This window comes from Hippocampus zosterae, chromosome 18, assembly GCF_025434085.1.
Source record: "Hippocampus zosterae strain Florida chromosome 18, ASM2543408v3, whole genome shotgun sequence".
Lineage (NCBI taxonomy): Eukaryota > Metazoa > Chordata > Actinopteri > Syngnathiformes > Syngnathidae > Hippocampus > Hippocampus zosterae.
The window spans coordinates 8425991-8441152 of record NC_067468.1 but is presented as its reverse complement, the minus strand read 5'-3'; the positions used below and the strand labels follow the sequence as shown (position 1 = coordinate 8441152).

Here is a 15162-nt window from a genome sequence, read left to right as displayed (position 1 = left end):
TCAAGACGTTCTTGTGGTTGCCATGGCAACATGTCAACAGTACCCTTTGGGTCTGACATTTCAGGGGGACCGGAGACCTGTTAGTTACGCCGAACAGGGTCAGTCCTTCCACCAGCGTCACTCCGATGAGGAAGAAGAAGACGAGGAGGCGTTGGCGCATCGCCGACGAAGAGGACCTTCAGTCGATGAGTTCCTCCGAGGCTCCGAACTAGGAAGGCCGGTACGTGAAACGCGGCAAGCCTTCTCACGGCATCGCTTTGAATAGACCTTAGAAGAAAAGTCTATTTACAAGAGCGTGAGTGCTGCACACCAACACGACCTCGCCGGCGTCACTGTGTGTGCGTTCATTCGTCATGCGTGTTTGGCGTGTGCACGTCTGTATGTATGTGCACTTAAACAAGTGGGTCTGTGTGTTTGTGTGTGACTGTCAAAAGCCTCACTGTAGTCACAATGAAGATTATCACAGCGAGAGCAGCCGCGGCTCTGACCTGTCTGACATCATGGAAGAGGATGAGGAGGAACTGTATTCAGAGATGCAGCTGGACGAGGGACGCCGATGCAACTCGCACAACACACCCAAGGTGCAGTTCTTGGCACTTACTGTACTTCAAGCAGAAAGACTCACTCATGACCATCCAAATTTACTGTTGGTTTTAGAGAACTGCACAGGCACAGATACTTCACTGCTGCCTTTTCTTGCATTTGATATGTGTTGTTAGCGTGTTTGCCAAGTTCAGCACAGTGGAACCTCCAAAGTCGAATACAAATTGTTCGGTCACGCCAGTCAGATGGTTCGGATTTTAACACAAAACAGGAAATATTGAGAAGTGAATGTATTCATTTTAGTCATAATTTACTCCATTTTATTTCATCTCGTGGTTGCATGAAGTAAAATCATCTGCATCCAGATACTTTTTTTAAGGAGGCTATGCATCTCCTTAAAAAGTATCTGGATGCAGATGATTTTATTTTGTCTAGCCACTTGATGAAATAAAAACCATCTTTTAAGCAGTTTAATAAAACTAGATTAAAGTAAAACTAGTGACAGACAAATGCTGTGGTGCCTTCAGAAGGCGAATTTGTTATCATGATCACTCTCGAATTGCAAATCGTTTTTCAGTATTGAAATGAGTAGAGATGCAAATAATCCGTTCCAATCCCCCTAAAAACAAGTTTTAAAAAGTGCCCAGTTTTGTGTCTTATAAAAAAAAACACAGTAACAACATTTGTTCTCCAAATAACCTGCAAATACACAAAATGTGAGCACAAACCACGACTTTATCTAACGGGTTGCCCCTCCTTGTTGTTCTTCGTCATCTGTGTGGTTGATTGGTGGTAGGCAAACCAACTTACTGATGATGCGTTTGCGCCACAGACTGATCTTATCCTCCCTCCCTCTGCAGGTAAACCAATGTGAATTGATTTTGGCTGGAAGTTGTAAATGTTGCATTTAGTGGTTGAGAGGTCTGAAGATTTGATAGTTTTGGGATGACCGAAGTATTTATTTTTTTTTAACCGATTCTCTATTGGCTAAAAGTCACCTTGTTTTTCTGCTTAGACCAAAGCCCCGTCGAATGTAGAGTTATATGTTTTGGTTCCATCTTGACGCCAAGGAAGGAATTATTTTGAAGATAGGAAGCTTCTGCTTTGCTGTCATCTTATTGCATCTGCAGGCAATTCTTTTTTAGAGTGCAGTCAATTACTCTGGATTTCTAGATTCTTGCTATTCATGTCAGTTGTCCAGAAGGATTCTGAATAGAAGAAGTATATTTATTGATTAAAAACACAATACCAACAAAGTACAACGAAGGACGCTGGTCACAAAGATCCAGGAAAAGACGAGAAAAAACCAAAAAAGTCCTTGCAAAAGGCAAGGAGCAAGAAAAAACATAATTGTCAACTCAAAGGACAATCCAATCCAATACATAAATAAATAAAACAAGAGTAATAACAACAATGCTTAAAGAACAAAAATACCCTGAATTACGAGGGAAAAAAATACAGAGAACATCAAGAGGATGAAGGCATTTAGGGACAAAGTCATGAGCAAGGCTTAATAATCCGACAGCCAGTTGTAACGAGGCCAGATTCGGGACAGGTGTGTCTCATGAGGGAACGTCCATTCTCCAGCTGGAGACTGAAAAACCTAATCAAACATGAACGGATCATGACAGCTTGGTCCTCATCCCTAAATAACAGGAACAGGAACATTATCCTGAACATTCGCATGTTCTTGCTAGAATGAACTTGGGTGTTGATTGGGTATTGCTCTTAATGTACCGCGCAGCCCATGTTGCCGTTCGTTACTTTTCTGGTCTTATTTGACTTTTGAAACACCAAGGGAGTTTTAGTTCGGGTCAAACTTTCACTTGCGTGCATTTCGACTTTGGATGTTCTATTGTACCGGGGGCATCAATCGGTGGGTGAATTAAAAATTAGGGGCTAAAATGACAGGAGGCGCTTCACAAATCCTTGGCTTATTTCCCCGATTCTTACTTTATACTTAATAATTAGAATAGTCATTTTTGGAACAATAAAACTTCTCATGGGCTTGTTTGTGTGCATATGTGTGTGCATCAGCGTGTCTGTGTTTCAGTGTACCTGTCTGCGAGCGTTGCATGAGTTTGTTTACATCCAATTTTGTCAAGAGTATGTCACCGCACATGACTGTATATTTGGTCACAAACACAACGGTTGGGGAAAATGAGCTCGCTTGTCTGCGGACGGCATGTGAATAGTTCCTCATCTTTTGCATTGTAGTTAAACACACCCTCGAGAGGCCGTCATGACCGGGAAAGCGGACAAAGGATTCGTCACGGAGGCTCGCAGCCTCAGAGACGACCTCTGATGGTCCCTGCCATCGGTCAGTATCACCTGGTTTCATTTATGTTAGGTTCCGCACGTGACATTATTGTTAATTGTTTGCGGATGTTTCATGCCGTGTTTTGCAGTAACAATCAAAACTTTTTTTTTGCCTTAGAAAGTCAAATTCTACAGTCTTTTAATTCCAATAAAAATACGTGGAATGACACCATGCAATCTTTATACTGTACATTAGGTCATCTCCTTTTTTTGCATCATAAATAGACATGGTTTCAAATTATTTTTTGCATCAACACAAAAATCTAATCACCAAAATCTCCCAAATGTGGGAACATGTGTTATGGTTTGCTGAAATCAACTGTGATTTTTATTTTTTTTGACAATGCTTATAAAAGGCATCTTCTCATAACCTTGACCGGCCGCCTGAACTTTCGAAATGTCTTTCTATTTTCCAACATTATTCTGTCTTCTTACATTACCTTTTGGATGGAATTATGTTGGCCTCGTAACCTCGGCACCTTCTGATTGGTGTTTTCTGTAGAAGTAACTTCTGAGAATAACAGTGAGGGAAACGTGTCCCCCAACACCGAGAAGAATAACTATGGCAGAGTAGCTCGGTTCAGGACCAGTACTTCCCGCAGGCACGGTGGCGGCACCAGTTCTCTCCATGGTACGTGCTGCAGCCTGCGGTCCTGTCTGATGCCGCCACAGCACGCCGGCCACGACGCCACCAGCAAGTTGGCAAATGGCAAGGAGGAGCTGTTGCAAAAGGCCGGAAAATTTCCCGTCATTTTTGGGAAGCTTTCAGTGTCACATTTCGATTGGATGATTTAGGAAATATTCCAAGTTGGAAACTTTTCATTCCGAGTGGACAACACAAACTTGAGGTCAATTTATTTTTTATTACAATGGTTTGATTGATATTATTCGCACATTTTGCAAAGACAGAGTCAAATACCATAACAAGTGTACGTTTTTTGGCATATCATGTCAGAGAGGGATACTTCCATGTGACCTCACAAATCAGCGATCCGGGACTGTTTAGGGGAATTGTTTCTTTCAAAAGAATGATGGCTGTAAACCCGAATCAGTTTTGATCGTTTTGTTCATCAAATTATTTGATATTTTACTGGTGAAGAACTGCATCCAATTATCATAGAAATCTATCCATCAATCATTTTCCGATCCGCTTTATCCTCACAAGGGTCACGGGGCGGGCTGGAGCTTATCCCAGCCAATCAATCGCAGGGAACACAGAGACGAACACCCATCCGCGTACACACTCATACCTAGGAACAATGTGGAAATGTTCAATAAGCCTGCCGTTCATGTTTTTGGAATATGGGAGGAAACCGGAGTACCCGGAGAAAACCCACACAGGCATGAAATATATAAATCGAAATATACTTTGATGGTGTGGCCTTAATTCTGAGATTTTACTCAATTATATGACACTAATGTATATACACATCATGTGTTATTGTAATTATCATTAAAGTCAATACCACCTTTCAATCTTGCCCATTTGAGTAAATAAATACCCGTTTATACCAAATATTGTATGTTCATTCCTCTCCAAGTAAGTTTCCAACTTTGAAAATTCCTGAATTTTGCAACCCTCCCTGCAAGTTGCCCGTTTCTCTTTGATTCTTACTCACACCGCTGAATGGCATGATCGCACTGCACAGATATGGCGGACCCACCACTCAAGTGATCCGGGTTGTCCATGGTTGGCGACTGAGACCGCTCCCTTCACTTCACTGAGCCTGCTGAGATCCCTCCCTCTTTGCGTTACGAACCACAATTTTATGGAAGCATGAACTTTTGAGTTTGTTTGGACATTTGGGGTCGATGCATCATCTGTTGACAGGATCAAAAAAAATTTTTTTTTTGCGGCATACGCATATCAGGGAATTAGGGGCTAACAGATCGTGCTTGAGTTTTTAGGGTATTAAGCGTGATGCTAAGAGATTCACTCTGCAGTGTCCACGGCCAAGAAATGACTTTATAAAGTCTGCATGGACTATCCTTCTAAATTTGTACGTACTAGAATATTGTGTTGATATTGCAATGTACTGTAAGGTTATATTAGTTCAAGATGACGTATGTTCCGTGCATGGCACAGCACTGTGTGTTCCTCATATTGTCTCTTGTCCGTGTGTCATTTCCTGCGTGTTGCACCGCGGACTCCTTTTGTCTGCTACACTCCCCAGAAATACGATCAATGTGTATTTTAATCTGTTTGTGTTCGTATACGTTTGGTAAGGGCGATTTTTAGCACACTGTCACACGTTTTAGCCCCAAAATGATTTCCATCCTTTTTGCAAATGAAAATGCTGTCAACTTTACTCCATCTGTGTCTCGAGCCATCGTTTCATTTTTTTATTTCTGTGTTCAAGATGGCTACCGAGATCATCATTCTCCCACCTACTTTGATGAGTCGGAGACAGAGGAGACCTTCCGGGTATTTGTGGCGCTCTTTGACTACGACCCCCTGTCCATGTCCCCGAACCCAGACGCTGCCGACGAGGAGTTGCCCTTCAAAGAGGGTCAAATCATCAGGGTGGGAGTTAAAATAAATTTTAAAAAGTGTATATCTATATCTATATATCTATATCTATAGATATATAGATATATTTATTTATTTTTTTGACCTGACTCTGCCTGTTGTTGTTCTTGTAAAATTGCATTTTTTTCCTTTCAAAATTAAAATGTAATTGATAAAATTATATCCTTGTTCTTGTATTTATGTCTTTAGATTTTTTCTTTATTCTCCTAATCCTACGACTTTTTTTTCTAGTATTTTTTGTGGACCTAGTATTGCGTATGAAGTGCTACATCAATCTATCATTGGTTTATTTATCTTCACACCTGGACCGTATTGCTGCCTCTTTTTCACCAGATATATGGGGATAAAGACACCGACGGGTTCTACAGAGGAGAAGTGAGGGGAAGGATGGGGCTGATCCCATGTAACATGGTGTCCGAGATACGAGCCGAGGATGATGAAACCATGGATCAGCTCATCAAACAAGGCTTCCTGCCTCTCAGCACCCCGGTGGACAGATTAGGTACTAAACATCAGATGAACGTGAGTCCACCGATGACTCAATGTTGGATGACATAAAGTCAATGATCGTGGCTTTTCAGAGCACAACAGGAGAGGCGTTCGCCGAGGTGAAGCCTCCAGGAGGATGGTGGCTCTGTATGATTACGACCCCCGGGAGAGCTCACCTAATGTTGACGTTGAGGTATCGCAAACAACACAGTATGTCATTCCAGAACCGGAGGACAAATTTAGCACCAAAAAAAACATAGCCTTTTTTATTTGAGAGTTTTCAGCGAAATCAATCACCGTTTAACTCACCCATCAGCATTTTTTTTGCATTCATTTTGTTTGGAATAATTAGCCTAGTGATGTTGCTTTTAGTATAATAATTCCAAAGCAATGAAATGTCTGAAAAGGTCCTCCAATTCGGGAATGAAACATCATACGCGTTACCGTCTTAAAAACAAAACAAATTAAAAAAAAACGTTTTGCTCATCTGCATATCGACCATCTTTTTCCTTCCTCTGATAGGCCGAGCTGACCTTTTGCACCGGTGACATCATTGCAGTCTTTGGTGATATTGATGAAGACGGTTTCTATTACGTGAGTGTCTTCATTCATCTTATTGAATGTTGCGATCCGTATTCTACATCTTACCATTACCAATGTCACACTTTTTGGTATAAATTTCATGGCTTGACGGTCCCATGTAATATTTTGTATTTTGATGCATATATGACTTTAAACGCAAATCGGTGTTAGGACTGAGGAAATGCAGTGCAAAGAATGCTTCCATTTCAAGAGCTGAATTGATTTAAAAATATATATGGTGAAATATGACAAATGAATGGTGTACTTTTAACTTTGCGAAACACATTGAGAGTTACCTTCTGTACGCTGTGTACATTTACAGTATGTGGGGAAGCCAAAAACTCAAACTTGTATTTGTTTATGTATTTATTTATTTCTTTATTTTTGACGGGGTGGCAAAAAAATTTATTCTACAAATCACGGCATTCGCTTGACCGCTGAGAAAAAGCTGGCTAGCATAGCACTACCTCAACTAGCATTGATGTTAGCAAGCTAGCTAGCCATGATATTTTTCTAAATTACTCAGAAATAGACAACCCAACTTTATATTTGAGAAAATACTCTCATACAAACTTAACAATGGGGCATTCAGAATTCCAATCTGGGCACTGAAACGTTTGCTTCCCTCCTTTCCACAGGGTGAGATCAACGGTCAGCGTGGTCTGGTTCCCTCCAACTTCCTGGAAGAAGTGCCTGACGACGTGGAGGTGTATCTGACCGATACGCCCTCCCACTTCCACTCCGAGGAGCCTGCCAACCGGCTCCCTGCCAACTCTGCCGCCAGCGTCCCGGAGGGCAAACGGGTACATCATCACCATCGCCGCTCTCAGCGCTAAGGCCCCTGTGTTCATGCATTCCTCCGTCTCCTCTCTTTCTCTTGATTTCTGTCTCTCGCTTTGCTTCACGTTGCCATGCGCGTGCTCTCCCATCGTGTGTGTTTATTGTCCGTGTGGTGGCTGTGGTGACTGACTAACAACTCCCCTACCCCCTGCGCCGTCACCGTCAGGAAAAAAAAAGGGCGGGGGGGGGGGGGGGGCGACCAAAAATGAAAAGCAATCGAGTGTATTACCTATCCGAGTCTCAGAGAAAGGAAGCAGCAAAGCCTGACATGGACAGAGAAAGGATAGGCTCTGCGGGGAAAAGGGGGTTGCGGGTTCTTGCATGCTTGAGGAGGCCCAACTCATTTCCTTCCATTTGTACCTCTTTGCACTGAAACACGCAAATCTCATTGTGGTTATTGTGTACGGCAACAAGAATGACAAGTGCTTTAAGAACACCTAACTGCAACACTGGAAACAAAAACTCATTGGAGGAAAACAAACACACATACACACACACACACACACACACACACACACACACACACAAAAGCATGTCTTTTTGGTAACGGTTCCATTTTGTAATGACTCTTGACTGTTGTGTTTCTTGATGTATGTTGCACACACATCAATCTATTTTTCAGCTCTGTTTGAGGCCAAAAATTACCGGCAGCACTGAGACATCCGAACTGTATTGTTACAAAGGAACAATAAAAGACATGAAAAGACAACCAAAATTGGATATTAAAAACCTTCTTTTGGCGCTCTCTCTCTCTGTTGTTGTGTGTGTCAATGTTTTCATTGTGGTGCATTGTGGTCTGTGGATTCTTTCTGATGGTGATTTACGCTGCTACATTTTCTGCCTTTTTGTTTCATTTCCGCCGCCTCTCACCCCGCTTGTCCAACAATAACAAACAAACAAAAAAAAACAAACGGAGGGCAGACGAAAATTATTCATTTCACACCATTTGCCCCCCCGTACAGTAAGTCAACAACTTGAGATACCAAACTAGCGGATCTAATGCGCTCAAGCTTGAAGTGACAAAAAGCTTGTTAAAATAACAGCAACGTACTATATCATTTAAAAATAGAGCAAACAAAAGAGTGCGTCAAGCTAGCGCGTTAGAAGACAAGCCTGGTATCTCCAGTTGCGTTCCTGGGTGTTGTACTTGCTAAGACTTTACTCTTACTATGTGTTCCCTCATGGCGGACTGGTGGTGGATTCCTCTGGCTCTGTCAAACTCAACTGCCTCCTCAGTGTTTCTACCGCATTTGTACATTGTCCTTTTGTTCAAACATGCAGGTGCGTCCCAAATCACAGTAATGTAGAAATTATCACATTAAAATGTGAAACCTTAACACAACTAAGTCACCGGTGTCAAATTCATGGGCGGGGGCCATATTTGGCCCATTACATCATTTTATGTGGTCCGGGAAAGCAGATTATGTTGACTTCATGTTTCTGGCAAAAATTCCCAAATTCCAATTCAAAGGACCGTGTGATGGTATTTTAAACTTTTTGCCGTTAATTTGCAGCATATACCGTATTTTTCGGATTTGTAATCAGTTTTTTCATAGTTTGGCTGGGGTTGCGACTTGTGTGAAATTCTTAACACATTATAATATCATTTCACATGTTATTTACACACTAAACCGCAAGAGGGCACTCTAGGCCTGTGTTGACAAGTCAACAATATGTGACGTAAGTGATGTAGAATAGGAAGCGCCACATCTTCTACCTCCAAAGTTGGCAGACTTGTTTCAAACAGACACCGAGGATGAAGATTTCATTGGATTTAGTGATTTGGAGAGAGACTGATGGTTTGGTAAACTTGTGAGCATGTTCTTTATGCAATAGTTATCTGAATAAGTCTTAATATGTTACGTGAACATACCAGGCATGTTCGTTGTTTATGCGTCATGTAACGTTAGCTTGTAACACACTTATTCAGCCTGTTCTCTATTTTTATTTGCCTTTCAAGATAACATATTTGTTCTTGGGATTGGATTTTATCACATCAATTTCCCCCCAAAATGCAACTTATACTCCAGTGCGACTTATGTACTGTATTTTTTTTTCTTCTTTATTATACATTTTATAGTTGGTATGACTTATCCTAAGGAGTCCGGAAAATACGGTATATGATTTTATATTACCTTTGGCATCATGGAGAACATAGTCCCAAAAGGCCCCACAGCACACATCAATCCGAACTTGCTGTCATTAATTTGGCCCCCCCTTCGAGTCAAGTCATTGGTCAGCGGTTGCCCAGAGCCGGTGCAAAAATGAAGTGTTTCACTGGTGGCCGCCCTGAGAAAGTGGCTGTGTGTTTCGTCTGCAGGGGCGGTACGGTGGGATGGCTCCTCACTTTGAAAAGTGAGGACACAGTCGTTTTCTGGGAATGAGCAGGAATGCTCAGGGATGGGTGAATGAAGGAAAACACCACTATGGGGATGCTTTTAGTGAGCAATTAGCATTTGGCTAAAAGCTCCAAAAAGTTGATTTAGTGTGATATGACTCCTTTTAAATAAATGTACCAATTCAAAACTACTTTTAGAATTTTGGCACGGTCTTCCATTACAAACCGCAAGAATGTTAGCTTCATTTTCAATCTCTAAATCGTCCACAACTGGATGCGAGTGTGATTGGTTGCGACTTGTCCACGGTGTATCCCACCCCTTTGTCAGCCGGAATTGGCTCCAGTGACAAATACAGACAATGAACGGGTGAAAATGTTACAGACACCACAGACCTGACCCTCCTATGTGTACTCTGTATATTTGTATATTTCTGTAAATATGGCAAAAGTGTCATAAAACGATCGCTACCTAGAGGTATCAACTTGTGTTCCCAAGGAAACAACATTCTACCGTCCAACACTTCCTTGCTTCCTTCCCCATCGCCTCTCTCCTCAGATCACCCCGGAAACCCGCGTTGATAACGACGTGACACCCGTACGCGCCCCGTCCCCAATCGTTCGTCCGCTGCTGCCGGGCACCATGAGACCACTCAGTCCGACAAGGAGAATCCCCAGCCTTCCCCTGGACATCGGCAACCCTCAAGATTTAGCCAACAAGAAGAAGAAAGGACTCCTCTCCAAGGGCAAGAAGCTACTCAAGCGACTGTCTCCTGCCAAATAAAAGCCGACATGTACAGCGTAGCCGCTCCACTTTCTGATGTTTTCTCCAGGACCAGCCAGACTGAATATGGTTCAGTTCCTCTGTGATCCAAATCAATGACGTTTTGTGTAGTGCCAAAATCAAGATGGAAGCGACCACAAAAAAAAAAAAAAAATACACATACAAAAAAAAACCCATGACTGTGATGTATTTTAAATCAAGAGATTGTTTTCATAATGTCAAGTTGAATCTTTTTTTTGTTGTAGAAACATTCTCTCATACAGGGTACCTGGTAATAGTTACATGCTTTGTGCAGTATGTTTCGGATGTGAACAGGTTGAAAAATACGAATCCGGAGGTGATACTTGCCACAAATGCAAGTGGGTCTAATTTTGCAAACCGGCGTGAATACAGAGTGCAGAAGGTGGCGGAGGGCTGCGCCGCTGTGGGTGTGGTCCCCCTCGACTTCAATCACAGGCAATTAAAACGGCTGCTTTTTGGCATGACTGAAGGAAATTTGCGGCGCGGAGTGGGCACTTGGAGATTGCAACCCCCATAGCTGTGTCGACCAATTGGATGATTTGAAAGAGTATAATAACGATGATAGTGGAAATAATAATCAAGGCTCAATGGTTCAGAGAGTTTCTTCCAAACAAAACGTGTCATCATTCATGCCAAGGCGTAGGTGAACCTTCTACGAAAATAGAATCCAAAGGTTTTATTCAGTGCAATATCGTCTACCAGCGGTGGTGTATGTGGTCGAGAAAGATTGATCAGAAATGGATTGAAGTCATGAAGCTTTCATTCAAAAAAAGCTTTTGGAGCACCAGGCGAGCCTCTCAGTGGCCTTTACCAAAAAACAGCATAAGTGTGACGTTCTTTGTTGGAGTTAATTTGTTTTTTTTTTTCCTCCTTGAAAGTTAAATCACATCAGTTGGGTTCATAAATATTCGTACAATGACATCATTGTATTCATTTAGCCTCAATACATTATCACAGTACATTGATGTTTGGACACAATTGCTTTTGATGGCAAAGGAAGGGATGGTATGTTCAATGCAAAATGCATTTTTGTTGCACAAAGTTGTATGACCGTTGGATGGAAAGTCGCATTTGTTGGATGTGATGCACTCATGTCTTTTTTAAAAATTTTATTCATTTTTTTCTTCTCTTAAAATCGAGAGCTCACGTCACGTGACGTAACAATCATACACTCATTTGTCATCATATGAAGAGAACATCTGTAAAAGAAGCAGAGAGCCACGTTCAAACCTCGTTAAAGCGACAAATCAAAAAAAGTTGGTTGTATGAGTATAATAAATAAATAAATAAAATACATACAATATATGTCTACTTTTTTACACAAGTAGGCGTTTTCTCGCTGATATTTACAGTATGTACAGATCATGTATTTGTACTTATTTCTTTATTGCAGTGATTAAAAAGTGCAGGTGGAATTGGAAAAAAATATTACCATCACATTGGATGGCTCACTGCTTTATAAGTCTCTGCCATTGCCACGGTGACCTGTAGTGGAGACCTCTCGTATTTTATTTTATTTTTTTGTGCAGCGCTTGTGAAAATGCGTTCCTCTCACTAAAATGCTCAGACCATGGTGATTTCAATACCTGATGTTATAGAACACTGAGCGCATATACAATATTCATTGCCTTGGCTACAAAAGCTTCTGGTAATGTCGCTGGATTTGTCACACAGTGACGTGAAAGTAATTTACACTTAATGACCGGATGGTATAGCCCCGGAGCAAAATTATTACCAATAGTAACTTTTGTTGCGTGAAATCCTTTTTGTATACTTAAAAACAAATGGAAATCAAAATTTCAAACTAGTACAAAGTGAGACCCTGGAAATCCTTTTTTTTTTCCAAGATGTCTGAATTTGGAAGTGATTAATCCTCCACAATGTAACTCAGAGGCTACTGTATTTTGTGTCCAAAGAGAAACATACTTACTGTACATACTGCTTTTTGACAGCAGCATAGACAGACATAAAAAAATAAGGCAAGTGATTCATAAATATACTCATCAGAACCATTGCCAAATAATAATGAGTTTAAAAAAAGGAGGGGATGTTTCATACCCAGTCATGAATGTTTTAGTGCAAAATACAACATTCAAGTGCATTTATCTCAAGATCCAAACAAAGGTCAATTCATAGTGAAATATTTATTAATTTACTAATAGCAACTCGGGTTGATTTGTTCCATCTCAAAGTATAAACAATAAGAGTTATAATAATACAATTATATATGAGTGTTTTTGGCGTGAACGGTGTTGTTATTTTGTACGCCATCTGTTGATCATTTTGTAATGTTTCTACTTGATTTTGTGACAGCCTTTTATCAGTGCACTGAGTTGACAAAAAAAAAATCATGAACATTCTCATAGTGTCTTTCGAAATCAGATGTATATTCCACCGTATGTGCTATCTTCGTGATTCAAGTTGCGGAGAGAGAGAAAAAAAATTATTTGGCAGTATATATGGTGATCGTGTGGGTGTGCATGTAAAAAGAAAAAGCAGCCTTTTATAACCTGAATAAATTTGATATTTTGTAAAATATTTGTGTAAGCTGTATGTGGTTTACTCAACTGGAAGAGTTTTTTGTTTGTTTGTTTGTTTGTTTTTGGGCTAGAATACAAATAGCCTGGTACTGCTAACAGCGCTAGCTTCTGATAGGCATCGTTGACCCGGTGCGGCTTTGACTTTAGCGACGCGTTTCCTGCAGTGTTATAATAGTTCATGAGAACTATTCATTCAATTAAACCAAAAATATATTTTTCAATTAATACCATACATGAGATTCGTATTTATGATGGTTATGCTAGTCCATTCAAAAGATGGAACGTCAAATAGCCATTTGTGAATTTTACTTTACTTTCTTCCACAATGCTTACAAACTTTTTTTTTCCTTTTCTTGCACTCAACAAATACTCCATTAAAAAAAACCCTCCAAACTAATACTAAAACTAATAAAAATTAAACAAGGCATTTTTAAAAAGTTGAAAACTAACACCTGCTCTAAAAACGAATTATAATTAAATGAATTAAAATAAAAACAAGTCAAAACTAAAATAAACACTATGTTCATTCATTCATTCATTCATCTTCCGAACCGCTTGATCCTCACTAGGGTCGTGGGGGGTGCTGGAGCCTATCCCAGCTGTCTCCGGGCAGTAGGTGGGGGACACCCTGAATCGGTTGCCAGCCAATCACAGGGCACACTATGTATTATATCTAATTAAAAATCCCAAACTATTTGAACCCTACTTACTATAGGTGCCACACAGATCTGTCATAATTGAAGCAGAATCATTCCTCCCACTGTCCAGCAGTGTGATTGTTGGCATGATGGTTGACGAACTCTAGGAGTTGCTTGGTTCTCCTTCAGTAAAGGCCACCGTGGATGCTTGGAAAGGTTGCAATTTGTAATTCTCGCCACCAGATGGCAATGTATGCTGTATTTTTAATATTTCAAGAACGAGACTGGCAACCAGGAGACACTGAGGCTGACTGGTGGAGCAAGTCCACTTCATAATGCAAAGGTGCTAGGGTTCAATTATGGCTCCGGACTTCCATTGTAGAGTTTACATGTGGATTTTCTCCGGTGTCCTCCAACGTTCCAAAAATATGCATGGCAGGCTAATGGAACACTCCACAGCCATTAAAAAAAAAAAAAAAAAAAAAAACGCCTTAATAGACATGGTCGTTTTCAAAAAAGCCTTGCTCTACATCATAAGTGTCAAACTCAGGTCTATATATATATATATATATATATTATATATATTAGCATCTTGTGTCCCCGTTCTGCGCCCACCTCTTCATCCTCTCACAAGCTCACGCTTTTACTACCCCCTTCCCCTCCTCCTGTCCTCCCTGAGGGTCAAGTTTTTTTGCCAGGTGTAAGCTCTCCATCACTCACCTGCCAGCTACCCCACCATCAGAGAGGGACACCAGGAGACATCCATCTTCCCCATGCCCTTTCTGAATATTTCAGTGAAACGCTCGTTTCAGCCTCTCACAGCGACGGGGGTCGTTTAAATTTGATTTTGATACGCTGAGAGACTTTAGCGAGTGTGATAGCTCTCCTGAAAGCTGGACTTATTTGTTTGTCGGACACTGTGAGCAGCTTAAGTGGCACGGCCTCACATTAAAAGTGAAATTATGAGGCTGAGCAGCAGCTCTAAACGCCACCCTTACTTTGCATATTTTAATGACTGTTTGCTTGCATAATATATGTTATGTTTCCCCCGGTGCTTATAATTCATTTTAAAGGCCCCAGGGTAAAAATAACCTTAGCCACCGCTGACCCATGTCCTCCTTCTACTGCCTTTCTTGTATTATGTGCCTGTTGTTGGCATTATTTTGACCTTCTGGTGCAGTGGAAAGCTACACGTGCAGCTACTGGAATCTTGACAACTTGCCAGCATACTGTATGTATACAGTATCTTCAGGCAAACAAACAAAGATGTCAGAACACATTTCGTACATATATGTACTAATTTTCGTGGATCATTGATTTAAGCTTATATAAGATGCTGCACATCTTATTGTAATTGTAACATATAAAATAATAATAATAATAATATTATTTTAAATAGACATGATATATATAGTATCTGAGTTGCAGTAAATCTGTCAAATCTATATATTCTATTCTATTCTCTAGGTTTGTGCAGCATGAACAGGATAATTCAGCAAATGCTTGTTGATGTTGCTATACGTGAATGAGGATGATGGTGC

The 15162-nt window shown here is 40.8% G+C and overlaps 1 protein-coding gene across 15 annotated transcripts in view; it reads left to right on the top strand.

Moving 5' to 3' along the window:
* Positions 1-12981, top strand: part of LOC127591268 (RIMS-binding protein 2-like) — a 46394-nt gene extending 33413 nt beyond the window's left edge. For 12 of the 15 annotated variants that reach the window (XM_052051225.1, XM_052051222.1, XM_052051220.1 and 9 more), the window contains 10 exons: positions 65-220; positions 435-581; positions 2761-2863; positions 5223-5386; positions 5726-5894; positions 5974-6074; positions 6404-6475; positions 7102-7266; positions 8540-8584; positions 10198-12981. In XM_052051225.1, coding sequence (XP_051907185.1) covers positions 65-220; positions 435-581; positions 2761-2863; positions 5223-5386; positions 5726-5894; positions 5974-6074; positions 6404-6475; positions 7102-7266; positions 8540-8584; positions 10198-10422 — 1347 coding nt within the window. In that variant the 3' untranslated portion in view covers positions 10423-12981. The remainder of the gene's footprint in view (positions 1-64; positions 221-434; positions 582-2760; positions 2864-5222; positions 5387-5725; positions 5895-5973; positions 6075-6403; positions 6476-7101; positions 7267-8539; positions 8585-10197) is intronic. The other 3 variants (XM_052051232.1, XM_052051224.1, XM_052051221.1) reach the window with 2 other exon arrangements.
* The last annotated feature ends 2181 nt before the right edge of the window (positions 12982-15162 follow it).